Genomic DNA, 16,414 nt, shown 5'->3' on the forward strand with positions numbered 1-16,414 from the left:
TAGTCGCCAAAAGATCTAAACAAGTTTGGTACAACAACACTCGAAGGTATTAAAATATGGGATGGTATGACTAAAGTATGAAGTCGAAAAATGCCCGCAATAGCATTTTGCTGTAAAACAAGTATTTGTGATTAAAACAATTTGATTTATATGGTTAGGGTATGCTCTTTCCTACGGCGAGATTTCCTGCGGCGAATTTTCCTGGAACCATAATTAGGAACGAATTGATGCAAGTATTCCAAACGTTAATAACCATAAAAATCACACATAATAATAAAAAATCGTGAAATATTATGATTTATTTGTTGAAAAATTCATCATCATTAATAGATATGTCTATTTCAGATATCAGTGCAAGGTATATTGAACATAACCCGTACCGGTTAGGATTCAGGTTGTGCGACATCTTGGTGCGCATACTTCTGGAGCACCCATAACCTGGTACGTCGTCTTGGCGTAAGGTATAGGTTCCTGTACGTCACGTCCTAGATCAGTACAAGCAATTTGGTCATCAATATCAGATTAAAGATTATTACTTATCGATTTTAATCGGTAAGTATGTTGATAGGTATTTGTCTGTCTGTCTGTGTGTATGTCTGTTCGATACAATTTACTTTATTTCTTCTATAAGTTTCTGTTGGGGCGATGTAATAACAACTTATGCGTCCCTTAAAATATGTTTCACTTCTTATTATTGGACACGTGGTGGACCTATGGATCGTTTCAATATTATGTTGTTGTTCTTTGACACTTTTTGGACACCTAGTGGAAAATCTAAATAAAAAGTCGCTTTTCTCTTTGATTACTGGACCATTTGCTTTGAAATTTTCAGTGGTTAAAGATGAAATTTTTCTCCAGAAGGCTATTACTTTTATTTATTTCAAATATTTCTGGTGGCTCTGTGAGATTTGTTTTTGCTTGCTATGACGTCACCGAACGTTCTGTGGACGCATATGCTGGCACTCCTCTTCATGTCTTTTGACCACGTGCCATCGAACGTCTGTGGCTCGTAATGGAATCCTTGCTTTGCTAAGATTTGAGGAATGGTGAATAGCGCGTACTTGGTGTTATATTACAGTAGTGACTCGGATCGTTGGTATTACTACAGTTGTGAGTCGGACAGTCTTGCAATTTTAATTCACGCTGTCACAAGATGGGAACTTCTAAAGAGAGGGCAGTTCCGGTACCGTAGCACAGCGCGGTGACACTGAACTAACTCGTAGCTGTCTGGTAAAAGCGGGGCTTGGTTTTAAAATTTTGTTCCAGTAATGTAGAAGGGAATGAAACGAATTACTTAGTATTTCAATTCATGTTGTAATTGAATGGAGAAGAGTAGATCATTGTCACGGGACTTGTGAAATGGGATGCAGACACACGGACAACTCGACTACAGATAGACCTGGTTAGTTTTCCGTGTAGTTGAATTGTTCATCAGCCCTAAACGGCTATGACAGTCACTTTACCAAAATTTGTAACCCGATTCAGTTGATGTTAAGTTGACTCATGTTATTTAGGAACGTTTTTATGTGAAATGTTTGACTGTGGTTCGGTACCTGATCCGTTAATACGGTACAATGTTGACTCATATCACGAGATATTTCAATTAATGTTTCAATATAATCAAGAAAAATGGATCATTGTCACATGACCTAAAATATCTATGACAGTCCCTGTACCGTCACGGTACCTCTGTCCCCGATACAGGTACTGGTAAGTCACCACCAAGATTTGTGAGAAATTGTTCTGCGTGTCCATATATTTGAGCATTGCTCTCTTGTTTATCTAACCATTAAAAAGAGATACATTATCAGCTGTATTATAATTAGATAAACTATCATAACCCAGCGAACCCGAATTATTCTTGCTACATCCCTTGAGGAACAGGCGTGATAACAAAATAAAAAATGTCACATGGAAGCTGAATTTATTTCGAAGTGATGAGGCAAATTCGTGATATTTTTTGTTTTTGAATTTCTAAAATTAGATGGATTGAGAGTTTGAAACCTCTAAATTTTCCATCTCCACCTTCATAATTCAAAAAAGTTGGTACGACGTGGTCAAAATAATCTAACATATAAAACAATATGACTGTTTGAAAATGTTTGCTATTTTTAATTAAAATTTGAATGAATGATTATATGTCAATTGTTTAAACTCGAATTCAATGATTTAATGATCCAGAGAACCTCAACCAGAACGACGTTTCATCAGATCTGGATCTCACAAATAACTCTATAAAACTCCCGTGTAGGAGGAGCATTGCCCATACCTAGCAATCTATGGTTGGAATGAACATACAGATAAACATTTGTGTAATCTTTATAATGAATTCCGGTATGTGGAAAACCTGAGAACCATTTAATGAATGAATCTTTAGGTGTGACGGCACGAGTCTGAGAAGAAAATATAAAAATTATCTCAATAATAATATTATTGAATTATTCTTAATTGACTACACATATGCTCGCAAGTAAAACTCCATGTTCTTGCGGCTTGGGAATGACTTTCCCGCGACTTCCTATTTATTGTAAAACTAATGTATTTAATGGAATATATCTCTGTATGGGCTTTTCAAAAATACCACAGAACTCTGATGTTAATAGATCGAATCTACAGTATTGAACAAGAAGAAACCACACAGTTAGCATACTCCTAATTCAATTGGCTCACATAACTTCATGATATACTTTTGGGTAGGTGTTTTTTTTTCAGCCAGTCCTTCTAATAACGCTTGATTACCAATTTAAAACTTTTGCTGTTGAAGTGTATTTGCGGCCTTCACTCTCTTCACTCGTCTAACAACAGATCCCCGTGTTGTACGAGTATAAATAGAACATCCATAGAACACTAACCGTTGGATCAAAGCGGATTCCTGTCCATATATTGATCCATGGCCAATCATATAAGATATTTCTGAAATAATTTACAATTGCATTGTAAGACTCTTTATTCCGGATCAAACCAACATTTGCGTTACGTTTCTGGCAGATCTGAAATGCTTCGTTGTAGTTGACTGCAATTGGGTTCACCACAGCAAAATAACAGATATTTCCAATCTTCAATTTGCAGTTTTCTGAAATAGAGTGAATGATTCTTTGACATGGAAGTACATTAAGAAGCAATTTAGATAAAACGGTAAGTGACTCTCGAAACCAAGAAGCACCAGGTACACCCGAACCTAGTCGTACTGCAACGTTTATTAATAAAAATTGGCTGAATAGGTTGGGCCGAAACTAGCAACTCGGAAGTATCCGATGAAATGCATTTAGGAAGAAGAATAGGATATTTTGTATACAAAGCCCCTGCCAATAGTGATTATCCAGTTAGGGTTAGAGTTTCCAGCGCAATATACATTTCTAACCATGATCCATACTGGATAATTATTTTTTTTCCTATTTTAAGCGTTGGCGGGGGTGTTGTTCTTGACGAGCGATTTGTACAAAAGATCTGAAGAATATTCCAGAACCTTTAATGGCATCCAACATGACTTGAATATACTGAACGTACACTGAACCTATAGCACCAGCTTCATATTTTTTGCTTCAATTTATGTTGAAATGATAACAATCCGAATAATATTTTATTTATCTTTCACCTGGAGGAGGAGTTGGTTTTAATGTTGTTCGAGTCCTTGTTGTTGGTCTGGTGATCTGTCTTGATGTAGTTTGAAGATGCGAAGGCTTCTCCGTTTCAACCACTTTTTGTTCAATTCGAGATATCGCTAAAAATAACAATAATCAGATGAAAAATTCGGTATCATTTATTTCCCAATTCAACTTTACAAAGTCAAATCATTTACTTCTTCTTTGTTTACATTATAATAATACAGAGTGACCCGGAATCAGAAATTCATTGATAACAAAGACAAACACTTGAACTTCTGCTTGTGTATAATGATACTCAAAAGTTTCGTACGCTTTGCTTCAAGATATGTTCTGTCTAAAGTATATTCCAAATGACCTGGGACTTTTTTTTCACCAACTTATTATGTTCATGTGGGTGGGGTATGTGCATCTAGCCGATTTATTCTATTATAACTTCAAACTTCTGAAACAACGATAATGCTTCAAAAGTGTAAAGTAACAGTTACTACCTTTCTTCAACGCATTATTTGTTTTCTGTTGTTTATTCATTTCTTTCTCCAATTTATCATTCTTTTCTTGAACTTCAATCAAATCTAAAAATGGAAATATCATGTTTATGTACGTTAATAATCGCATGTGAATAATTCAAAAAGTGTTTTGAATTAGAGATAGATTCGTTTCCATACGTTATGGTACTGTTGAGAATCCTTGCACTAATAATCAGTATTTTATATAAACAACATTCACCAACCTTTCCTCAACTCTCTGATCTCAGATGACTGTTCTGCATTTATCTTCCGAAGTTCATCAATCTCATTTTTTCCTCGCAGCTCTTTCAATTCTGATTTGATACTTCCAATATCTGTATGAAGTTGTAGGCGCTCCCAAAGTATGTGTACCAAGATGGCGCACAACCTGAACTATGACATCGTACACCAGGGGTGGCCAATCTATGGCGCATGCGCCAAACGTGGCCCATTGCATGATTAGAGGTGGCGCATTGCATCTTTAACCCTTTTCATGCCAAAATTGTTAATTGCACTTGGCTTCACCACGCCAAGCCGTTTTTTGCGATTTACATGGTGACTTTTGATTGTACCTAAAATCTATTCTCCTAACTCCACGTTGCCCACTTACGGCTTGTTGGAATTAGAAACAACAGGCGATGATCGGCGTTAGCTTTTGGACGGACTTTATGACATTCATTCTAGACTTTTAGCAAAAATTAGTAAAATTTACTATTTTTTCCCTACTGAAGTAAAAAGTTCAGAACTTCTGGAAAAATAGAAAATCGTCATTTATCAGCTTGAAAACATGGATTTTCCATTGCCCAGACTTCCCAAATATCTCCCAATAACCATTGAACAACCAGTTGAATTGCCCAAGCCCAAAAAATTTATTATAAATCAACCCACAACATGCTGAAAATGACCCCTAAATACCACCTTTTTCAACCAAACTTCAAATGACCGTTGTCAACAAAAGCGAACCGTAAAATCGCTTGCTGTGACGCAAGTACTAATCTCGAAGAAGCCTGAAGTAAAATCACGCGACGCTAGGCCAAACAGCTGATTAGCAAAGGCCAATTAGAATCGAGGGTAGAGTAGAGTAGATATTGATACTAAAGGCCTGTTGTCACAATATTACGCCTAACTTTACTTCTTAATCGATGCCAAGCAATATACAATTGGGACTAATTGACTTGGAAACTCATCCATCATTGAAAATTAAATTTGATGAGCTTTCTTCAGTCCCAAGTGCATCTGACATGATCAAGTTCTGGCAATCGTTACCCCGTGAAAATTTTCCAGAACTGAGAAAATTTACCCAGGGTTTTATATGTCGTTTCGGAACGACATATAGATGTGAACAAACATTTTCTGCCATGAAACTAATTAAAAGCAAAGCGAGGTCAAGACTTACAGATTTAAATTTGAAGAATGCAACTGCTCTCTCAGTAACAAACTTAACTCCAAGAATAAAAAAAACTGGCGAAAGTAAAACAGCAGCAAAAGTCTCATAAAGGCGGTACCTAAATAAAATTGATCAGTTTTATTTATTATACTTCCTTGCTTAATTTCTATTCATGTGAAGTTGTAAAAAACTACATATACGTTTGTATATATGTGTGTGAATTATAAATTTAAATAATTTCAACAAGAAGCGGACATTAGGCGTGGGAATACAAGAGATTTACGGCGCATCTGAAACATTATGTTTAAAACGTGGCGCATGGTATGTGAAAGGTTGGCCACCCCTGTGTACACATACTAGATTCAGGTTGTGCGCCATCTTGGTGCACAGACTTCTGGAGCTCCAAATTGGGCTCTTCAAAAACTTACTACATATCAGATTATATACAAATTGTTTTGAACGATTTAAACACACGAATTGAACTGACAAGTAAACAACGAGGGCTTAAATAGTTGATTGGTAATGCTACGGTCGGTAATTGAGTATACCAATCCAATTTGAGAATTTATGAGTTTCTCTGGAAAAAGGTTGAAATGTTGTGATAAATAGACTTAAAAAATCTAAAAAGTAATCAGAGAAATACATTATTTCATAAGAAATTGTGGATAAATTTCATTCTCTAGTTGTATTCGACCTTATAACGTCGGGTCTTTTTTAGCATTGCAAATGTGGCAGCCACCTGACCTGTAAATACCATAAGATAATCCATATTATACATTTAAGTGTAGGCCTATGATAAATGAGTACACAATAAAGACATAGACTGATGCTTTTATCATCAATAAACGTAATATATCGATTCAATGTCAAAAGTCTAAAATGTAAGACTCGATCATATTTAGCAAGTTTGCTTTACTCGTTTTTGGGGTCAAGTAATTAAAAATCATCAAACTAAATAAAACCAAAGTACCTAAAGTATTCCTGGATACTAAAGGAAACAGGTTGGCATCATTCTCAGGTTGTGCCGTATTCTGGGATTTGCACGTAATTGGAAACTCTTTGTTATGCAGATGTTCATCAATGTCGAAGCCTGGTCTGTCCCATCCTACAGAAACCGGATCACATTGTGCGATCTGGCATCCAGGCTTGGTAGAGCAGTGAAACACTGTTTCATCTTGACACCAAGATGAGGTGATGATGTAGATTAAGATAAAAATGATTATGATTCTCATCCCGAGGTTTCAGTGTAGTTAAGTAGTAACTGAATGAAGAGAAGTGTAAATGTGTTCATATAAACTTATAAAGTATGTTTTTGAAGGCGAAAAGGTATTTGACTCTATAGACATAACTTTTAAAATTAGTTTCGTCTGCAGTGGATTAAAATCGTCACAAACAAACACAAAATGTATATTCCCAGAATTTTTATCCATTTTAAGCTGAACCTGACTGTTCTCCTCGCCCAGTTCTCTTTATAAATTGACATAGTCTAGTCTTTCACAATTTAATGGCAATCAAATGAGTTTAACAGCAACAATGATTTCGTGGCGGTGTGGCGCGTCGTGCTAAGCGTTAGGAATACGCTTGTCACCGCACCTCTGATTACTCTGCGTGGGTTCGCATGTTTGAATCCAATGCTGGGATAGTTATGTGCGAGAAGATCGCTGTACTCCTCGTCGCCGTAGGGCGGTTCACGTAATCGCTGGTCGGTTACGGCTTCCTCCACCATCAAGTCCATGCTCCAAAAAAAAAAAAAAACTAATCCCATACACGACGTGGATTGGCAACCGGACGAGAGGCCGTTGTTTGCCATATAGTTAAGCCGTCTTATCGGCTTTCCTCTCCTCCCTGATAAATATGTAAATTCTATCCTTAAAAAAGTCGTAGCGTATTAAGTTATAACTAGGAATTACGTAACCCCTATCGTTGAAACTCTCAAATCCCAATTAAAATTGTCACAAACAACGTCGTTATTCAGCAATAACACTGTTGAGAATCCCTTCACCAAGTCTTGTTTAGAGTCAAAAATTGGAAATGGAAAGATTCGAAAATTCTAACACCTGCACTGAAATGACGACTTTCCTCAGTTGTGGTCCAAGGTTTTACCAACTCTGCTCATTCTTTGCGTTTTCGTGTTCACAGTTCACACCCACGAAATTATTGATAATAACAGACATCTATCTTCGAGCCTTGAAACTTTAGCCAACGAGGTGCATTAATACAATCGATATTAAACTGCACTAATAGAGTTTCTATTGTGTCGTTTTTATGCCCAAAAATCTACCGATATTCCAATATTTATAGAAATATAGCCAACGCGAGAAGTCGTGTCGTGACTCAGTTTCGAATCTTAATCGGATTAGCGGTCACGCGTGACGTTCATTATACAAAAAAAAACAATGACATCGCATAATTAATTTTAATTTATTGCAATCTTCTATTTATAAATTAAAAAATCGCAATCAATATAAGGTTACATATACTATTAAAAATAAACGTCGCTTCAATTTTTAAACGGGGTTAGCGCTCTGTTGGCATTTTCTTAGGCACTTAGAAATGCTGTTAACCAAAGTGACAATAAACCAAGTGGAGACACGAGTGCAATGATGCTATAGTGGACGCCATTTTGTGTCCGGCGAATCGCGGGAACGCGTCAGCCTCGGTTTGTTTTAGCTTCGTCAGTCTGCTGATCAGGTTTCTTTCGTCATTTTGTTTGGAGATTGGTTTCTGTTTTGCATTTTATTCTAGTAAGTTCAGTATTTTTTCTTTTGCCATTTGCCTAGTGGAATAATACTCATATCGTGCGATCTCGTAAAAGTTGCGATAGTTATCTTATCATCCCGTGTGAGTTATGCAACTTTGAAACCTCATATCTCACGAGCCTGATATTATATTCAGACAAGTTTTATATTGTTTGAGTGAAAATATAGAAGACTAATTATAATTATAAGATGGAGATAAAATTTTTTTGTAAAGCTTTTGAATTAAATGACAAATACTTCGATTTGTTCTTGTTTTGACCTATATGATATCGACACATTTGTAGAGGTTGGAGATAGCTTTCGAATGGTACCATTAGATTGGATTTATCGTTCACCAGTAAAATTGTATAAACTATTTTATTCATTGTTCTCCAATTCTTCACATGTCTGCTGCGCCAACTTGAGTTAAACAACGAGGTTCCCTAATGACTTCGTTACGCATTACGTTGCAACGTAGCAGCTCTGAAATGAACGAAAAACACATATCGCTTTCCCTCGCAAATGTGAAACGTCATCAGCCAAAAGCATACGTTTAAAGCAGGTATTATTTGAACTGGTATCATAATGACTGTTCACACCATGTCGAACGTTTAAAGCCTGCGCTTTACATTAATCATTCCAGAAGATGATGAAATGCCCGAAATTACAGAATGTAAACGATCTCATGGCTTGCACATTGTGCGGCCTAATGGATTTTATCGAAGCGTACAAGGTGTACATTATAACGTACAAAATTTAAAGACCGGTCGCTGCGACTGGTGTTACAGCTCTTATCAACTTATTGGTAGGATATTTCGATTCCTTTGCGTCGGAAAATGTAAAATATTTACTGATCTAGCGACGCCATCATGTCTTCTACGTTCTCGTTGATAAAACTTAATTGTAATTTTAATGATATCCAACAGTGAAAAGTTAGCATTGATGTTTCCGGCGGAACTCTATAGCGACACGGGGTTCAAATTGTTTGTTTGTTTCTATGGAAAGTGTCAATCCCGATGAATTCCCACAATCGTTACTAACTCTTTTTCGGTCCTACACACACGATAAAAATTTAACAATTGACAGTTTCACCCAATATTCATGCCACCCATCCAAAAAAAGCAATCGTAATTTTGCGCGAGATAGAAACTATATTTCGCGCCCATATTAATGCCTTCCATAATATATGTACGTCAGTTACTTTTCTGACAGATAAAGTTGACTGCTTGAAATATAATTCCCCATCTTGGCACAATGTCGCTTTTAAAATTTTGAAACTTTTTCCCAATATAAAATTAAATATTCACGCAAACGAGGAGACTAAAAGGAGGATAACGAGGAGAATAAAATTATCAAAAAACTGCAGCAAGAGCTCAAGTCAAATGAATAATATATTAATTTATACATTCCAGATTATTAGATGTTTTTGTAACATTGATATATGCCGTTAACTTTCATTCCATGCCTGTAGTATATTTTTTCAATATATTCTGGCAATGTACACCCTGTTGAAAATTTGCGATACGCATATTTTAATATCATAACATGCACCATACTAATAGTTGCAAGTTTTTGTAATGTAGTTCTGTCAGTTTGTTAAAATAAATTTTGTGCAAGTAGCGATAATTACATCAGGAATTTTTATAATAAAATGTGTATCTCTTTGTTTAATGTTTTTGGTCTTACTGGCCAGTGTTTTGAGGCCCAGTGTTAAGTAACATAGAAAAACATACTTGCATACCATGTTTGCTTTAGAACCACGACCATGATCATCAGCATAAACTGCTTTTTACAGTGTGGTATATTTACATGAACAATAAATGATAAGTCTAAACTCGATGCCGTATATTTATTCGAATTAAGCACGAAAACAAGATTTATTGAGTGCTTATGACATCAGCGGTCTGTTTGCAATTTTGCAAAATACCAGGGTCAACTGTTAATCGTTCAGCCCGGCCAATCAGTGTTGCCTGTTAAGAAGACTCTATAAACATTGTGGTAATGTAGCGCGATGAATTTTATAAAGTATGCTTTACTAATTTGTATGTTGTCCGTTTACATTCATCCCATGATAGTTAATTTGATTTGGGTGAGGGGAGGTTCGAGATTGTCATTCGTGTATTTACGAGCGTATAATTGTAAGTCGATTATTAAGTACAAAAATGACACAGCCGATTGGGATGATTCACGATGAGATGCGTTTTCGATTTATTTAGTTTAATTGTATGTTCTAATTGCGAGGCGGATAATTTCTAGAAAATTAACACTTAACAGCATGGCCTACTAATTGTTCATCTGAAATAAACTTCATGTCCATTTCTCAAATGTGAAGACTCCGAGGATTAGGGATATGTACCTATCTATAATCTCGGGCTTTGAAGGTGCCGCTGAAACAATAGTCTCCCAAAGATCTAGACAAGTTTGGTACAGCAACACTCGAAGGTATTAAAATCCGGGATGGTATAACTAGAGTATGGAGTCGAAAAATTTCCGCAATAGCATTTTGCTGTAAAACGAGTATTTGTGATTAAAACAGTTAGGTTTATAGGACTAGGGTATGCTATTAAATAACGAATTATTTTCAAATAAGGCGATTTTTCATATGGCTATTTTTCCTATGCGGCGACATTTCCTACGGCGAAATTTCCTGCATAATTTCCTCCATAATTAGGAACGAATTGATGCAAGTATTCCAAACTTTAACGACCATAAAAATTACTCATAATAATAAAAAATCGTAAAATATTATGATTTATTTGTTTAAAAATTCATCTCTGATCTGCACCATTAATAGATATGTCTGTTTCAGATATCCGTGCAAGGTATATTGAACATAACCCGGTACGTCGGCTCGGCGTAAGTTATATTTTCATGTACGTCGCGTCCTAGATCAGTACAAGCAAATTGGTCATCAATATCAGATTAAAGATTATTTATTCATATTAATAAGTATTTTTTGAAATCCAATAAATGTTTCTGAATACAAGGTGCTAAACCAATCACTTGCCCTAGGGTAGCACAGGTAACAGGGACGCATTGCATTAGATAACATTTAAATTGTGAGTTGAGATGTTCAACATTTAATGGGATTTGAGTTGTTATTAATGTAAATAATAATAATCATTTACGTAGAATTGATACTCAAAGTGCATGAATTGATCTTCGACGCAAAGTTCAGAAACTATGTGATAACGCCTATTGACTGGTTCATGCTTAGTATACTTCAGTGTATAGAAGAGTGATTGGACATATTCGTGGGTAACGCCTATATACAAAGGCTAAGTAGACATATTTGTCAAAGTCCGGGATGAATTTTTCAACAAACAACTCGGAACTAAAACCAGGAAACCAGGTGCTGAATGGCGAATCTTTGGCAATTTCGTCGTTAAGAATTTCGATCCCGGTGGTATATTTTACAGCTACTACATACATAATGATAATGCTGATCATTGATATGTTCGTGAATGGAATCGGTGTTAACAGCAATGAAAGTATCGGAAAAAAATTTAAAGCATGGATTAAAGTATCGCGATTATCTTTGGCCATCCTCTGCAACCTTAGGTTCTTGACAGGTTCGATGCTGCTTATCGTAGTCGACCTTTACTACCCGGAATACTGTCAGATCTACAAGGTTTTAACAATCACCTTACCCCCCTGTCTACTGTTTACTTGCTATTTTACTGTGTGGCTCAGACAAAGAATAATCTATAGCATTCCTGCGATCAAACATTTAACCAATTTAATAACACGCATTGCGAGCATATTGGTAATTGTCTTAGCTGCGGCGAGTCTAGTTGGAAATTGGTTGGTTTCCTTTATTAATTTTGAATACAAAATTACTGAAAATGGATGTCGAATGGTGGGATCAAAGATACCAATTCTATTGCCATTTCTGATCTTTAACGTTTCATCTGTAGTAACGCAGATCATGATACTGATTGTTTATTTATCCTTTGCGACTTCATCAAAGAGATATGGGTGGCAACGCTGATAATTTGACTCCTATGTTAAAAAGGGCGTTTTATACAACTTTAGTATGCTGTGTAAGCGATACTGCTGCTCCCCTTGTAATTATTGTTGTCGGAAAATTTGCAGCAGATGCAAGTATGCACACTACATTCTTCATCAACTTATTAATGATTTTGGTGAGCTTTCCGGAGTGGAAAACGACAATATTCCCCTGTAACAGTTTGGAATCTGAAGGACACTAAGACCTGCATACTCAGATCAAGGAAAAATACATATCAAGAGTGTTGATTAGGATTGTATTTCTTATTTTCAATTCTTATTGCATGACTGAGAATTTGTTTGTAACCATTGTGTAAGATTTTATACAGATAATTGTAGGTACTTTCCAAATAAATAGACAAACAGTACGTTTTGGAAAATCATGCGCGTGCTTTTGCAAATCCCAGTATATCGAACAGAAGACGTCATTGTAGGCGTTGCCCCAATTTTGATCAGTTGATAGATCTTACAATAAGCTGGGGTTCGCGCGCGGTGCCTGTTTGGGTGAAGGACTGGCGGAGGCGGTCAGGTGCGATGGAAAGAAAGGTGTGTGTGTGTGTGATAATAATATAATGTAATCCTAAATCTATTTCGGCCATGCCCTTTTGTCAAATATAAAGATTTGTAGGACTCAGAATATGACATATATTTTGATTTATGAAGGTGGCTGCTCCTTTTTAACATCGACTAAAATTCTTCACAAGTATGGTACAATTAGAAACGATTTCTGATTAGCTTTCCAGAATGCAAAACGACAATCTTCCCCTGCAACAGTTTGTTTTCTGAAGCAAATTAATTGAACTGGGATGAGGAGACGGAGGTCAGTTTAAAATACATATCGACGATTTTGATTGGGAACTCCTCTATAACTATTGGATCGTAGTTGGGAACACATTTTTCCTTTAATTGATAGTTATTACGTTCTCGGGCATGAAACACTCAGTTGTGGGCTTGTATAGGCTCCATAATAATTACAACTTCCAGCTGATGGGTGAAAATTCATATTTAAATTTTTTCCGGAAAAGAGTTTGAGTCCAATGTTTCCAAAATAATTGAAAACTGTACAATTAAAAAATAATTGGAAGTTTTATATCCATATCAGAAACAAGAGAGTTATGCTCAAATATATGGACATGTAGGACAAAATATTTTACCATCAATCCATCGAAAATCATACGGTATCCTGAACGAAGCTGAAAAACCGTGTTCTCGTGAGTGAAAAATAATACAGCGAAATTTTGGATGAAATATCAGATATCGTGGGATTCATAGAAAATTTTATATTAAATAAAAGTAATAGCCTTCTAGCAAAATTGCAATCTTTAAACACTGAAAATTTCAAAGCAATTGGTCCATTATGTAATGAGAAATTAAGTAACAACAAGAGGAAATAGAAATTATTTAAGAACAACAACATAATAGTGAAACGATCCATAGGTCCACTACGTGTTCAATTATAAAAGTAAGCCAACGCTGTCGACATGCTTTGTGCATGATCATTTTCATATACAAGCGTGAAATTTACATTTAATTCACTTCCGATGTAAAACAGATGAAAGGGAAAAGAGTTGTTTTCCACTCCGGAAAGCTGATCAGAATCATCCAAATGTTGATGAAAATCGTAGTTTGCATAGCTATGTCTGTAACAAACAATCCGGCAACGATTAGCACGGAAGCAGCAATATCACTGACACAACATACCAGAGTGGTGAAAAAAGCTCTTTGTAGCAAAGGTGTCAAATTGTCAGCTGCTCTACCAATGTTTCTTTGATGCTGACGTAGCGGATGGAGAAAAAGTCGTAGTATCATAACATGCATCACAATGGAGAATACGCCAAATAACATCAATGGTATCTGAATTGGGATTCTCAATTCGACTATATCGCATCCGATATGCGTAACGTTGGTTACGCAGTTGAGAACGATAAGTAATCTATTCAAAGAGGGAACAACAATAACTAAGACTAATACAATTATACTCAAGACGCGAGTAGCGCCATTAGTTACATGCTGCATGGCTGGAATGCTGTGGATTATTCGATGTCTAAGCCAAACCGTCAAATAGGTGAAGATGGGAGCACCCGATTTGATCAATATTTTCCAAACGACGTAGGCATGACAAAATTCCGGGCCGTAAAGATCGACCAAAACATGTCCTAGCCAACTAGTCAGGTAGAAAATGTTGCAAACAGCGACCAGTACTAATCGTGAAATTTTAATCCATCTTCCCATTTTTTCCCCGACACTTTCACTTGTGCTGCTCGGTCCAACTTCGTTTCTGCACAAATCAATTATTAGCATTACCATAACGTAACTTGTAGCCACAAAAAATCCCAGCGAACTGCAAACTGATGAAAGCCAAATTGCCAAACTGGCTCCTTTTAACACCAAACCTTCAACTTCTATTTCAGAAGTATTTGTTGAAACTTCCATTTTCAGTTCTTTGAAATATAATTGCAGTTATGTCTACCTTCGGTTGAGCGAATACTAAATAAATTATTTTTACTTCCTATTGAATATCAAATGTACCTCGCGTTTAAAATCAATTCATGCATTTTAATCATGGTTTTCGCATTACAATTTGTTTTACGGCCTACTAATGATAGCTTTTACAAAGAAAAAAAAACGTCCAAGCCGAGATGGAAGAAACAATAAAATGTTATGATTCAATATTATATATACTGTTATCAAACTATCGACGAAAAAAAATTCTCATTCAAGTCGTACGGTGATGCAATTTTCAAATGAAATGTAAAATGCACAAATATATGGACACGCAATTTTCAATTATGATGACGTCATGACATAAAACTTCTAACAAATTTCATAGATCCCACAGACATATTTGAAATAAATAAAAGTAATAGCTTTCCATCGACAACAACAACAATTTTTACCAACTGTAAATTTTGAATCAATTGTTCCGGTAGTAAATGAGAAAAGTGATTTTTTTTGAAGAACGAAAAACATAATGACTCACAACAACATTATAACAAAAAATGATCTATATCAGGAGTGTGCAATTACTTTTCTGAGTGGTTCAGTTAAAGATAATACACTTGGCTACTTGGCCGAAGCCTCAAAACCAACTCAATATAAAAAACTACGAATAAAAGACAGTTTATTTACATCAGCTTGGCTAATGTTCATATAAGAAGAAGAAGCACACTGTAACAATCGTGGTCCATATGACGTTATTTTAATCAATATTTTTGATGAAAATTTTCATCCATAAAAACGTATGTTGTAATTTCATCTGACACAAGTGGGCCGGATGAAACACTTCTATGTGCCGGATCTGGTCCGTTGGCCGCAATGTGCCACCCCTGATCTATATGTACACTTCGTGATCAATAAGAATTTGTTTCCATCGACTGTTTGATTACAGTCAATGTAACAACAGATCATATTATTACTATATTGCCTATCCTCTTACTTTTGTCTTGGCAAGAAAGGTCTTATTATTTTTGTATAGGTCGTTATTAGTATGCGCTAAAACAATCCTCAATACGACATCCATGATTAAATGCATGAATTAAATTTTAATACTACCTTCATTAAATGCGCAATAGTGATCTATCGGCACCGAATAAAATACCATAACGTAACTTGTAGCCACAAAAAATCCTAACGAAATGCTAACTGATGAAGCCCAAATTGCCAAACTGGTTCCCTTCAAGACTAAATCTTCAACTTATATTCCAGAGATATTTGTTGAAACCTTCATTTTCAGTTCTTTGAAATATAATTGCAGTTATGTCTACCTTCCGTTGAATATGTCAAATAATATACAGTGATTTACTTTTTATGCGGTTTCATGAGAGAGTGGCGTAAAGTCAGTGTTGCATTGGTGCACCATCTTCCCCCAGAAATGGATTAGAAATGGATCGCCAATCAGGGGCACAATCAGGATTTTCAAATGGGGGTTTAAATCCGGAACTTTCCATGTTACGGCTTCTGAAACAGTTGTCGCGATTACGTGTTTGTTAATGCTTGTCTCACGCTTGCACTGCTCATCCAACATTTGAGGCGCTTGTCGTATAATGATTTTTCTGTCAGGTAAAATATTCAATTCATGACATGTACGAGAATTTAAAATGTGTTTCTATATTAATTGGATTCAACGTAGTTAATCTCGCAGTTGTGTCTACTTACCAAAAATGAAAGCAT

At 35.9% G+C, this 16,414-nt stretch overlaps 2 protein-coding genes across 2 annotated transcripts; both read right to left on the reverse strand.

Annotated features, from left to right (window-relative positions):
• Positions 1-1,851: 1,851 nt before the first annotated feature.
• LOC120329968 (uncharacterized) lies at positions 1,852-7,584 on the reverse strand. Its single transcript, XM_039396776.2, has 6 exons — positions 6,469-7,584; positions 4,336-4,446; positions 4,094-4,177; positions 3,596-3,721; positions 2,853-3,073; positions 1,852-2,393 (listed from the first exon to the last, which is right to left on the reverse strand). Exons 1-6 carry the CDS (start codon positions 6,728-6,730, stop codon positions 2,208-2,210), a joined length of 990 nt encoding a protein of 329 aa, XP_039252710.2. The 5' UTR covers positions 6,731-7,584; the 3' UTR covers positions 1,852-2,207.
• A 3,889-nt stretch (positions 7,585-11,473) lies between these two features.
• On the reverse strand, positions 11,474-14,722 carry LOC144430728 (uncharacterized). The gene has a single exon (XM_078118774.1). It carries the CDS (start codon positions 14,675-14,677, stop codon positions 13,772-13,774), a length of 906 nt encoding a protein of 301 aa, XP_077974900.1. The 5' UTR covers positions 14,678-14,722; the 3' UTR covers positions 11,474-13,771.
• Positions 14,723-16,414: the final 1,692 nt, after the last annotated feature.

This window comes from Styela clava, chromosome 12, assembly GCF_964204865.1.
Source record: "Styela clava chromosome 12, kaStyClav1.hap1.2, whole genome shotgun sequence".
In the NCBI taxonomy this organism is placed as follows: Eukaryota; Metazoa; Chordata; class Ascidiacea; order Stolidobranchia; family Styelidae; genus Styela; species Styela clava.

Coding starts and splice junctions, on each gene's coding strand:
- LOC120329968 (XM_039396776.2), bottom strand. CDS start 6,730: ATGAGAATCATAATCATTTTTATCTTAATCTACATCATCACCTCATCT. Junction 4,447..6,468: donor AGTATCCAGGAATACTTTAG/GTACTTTGGTTT, acceptor AACTTCATACAG/ATATTGGAAGTATCAAATCA. Junction 3,722..4,093: donor AAATAATGCGTTGAAGAAAG/GTAGTAACTGTT, acceptor TGTTATTTTTAG/CGATATCTCGAATTGAACAA.
- LOC144430728 (XM_078118774.1), bottom strand. CDS start 14,677: ATGGAAGTTTCAACAAATACTTCTGAAATAGAAGTTGAAGGTTTGGTG.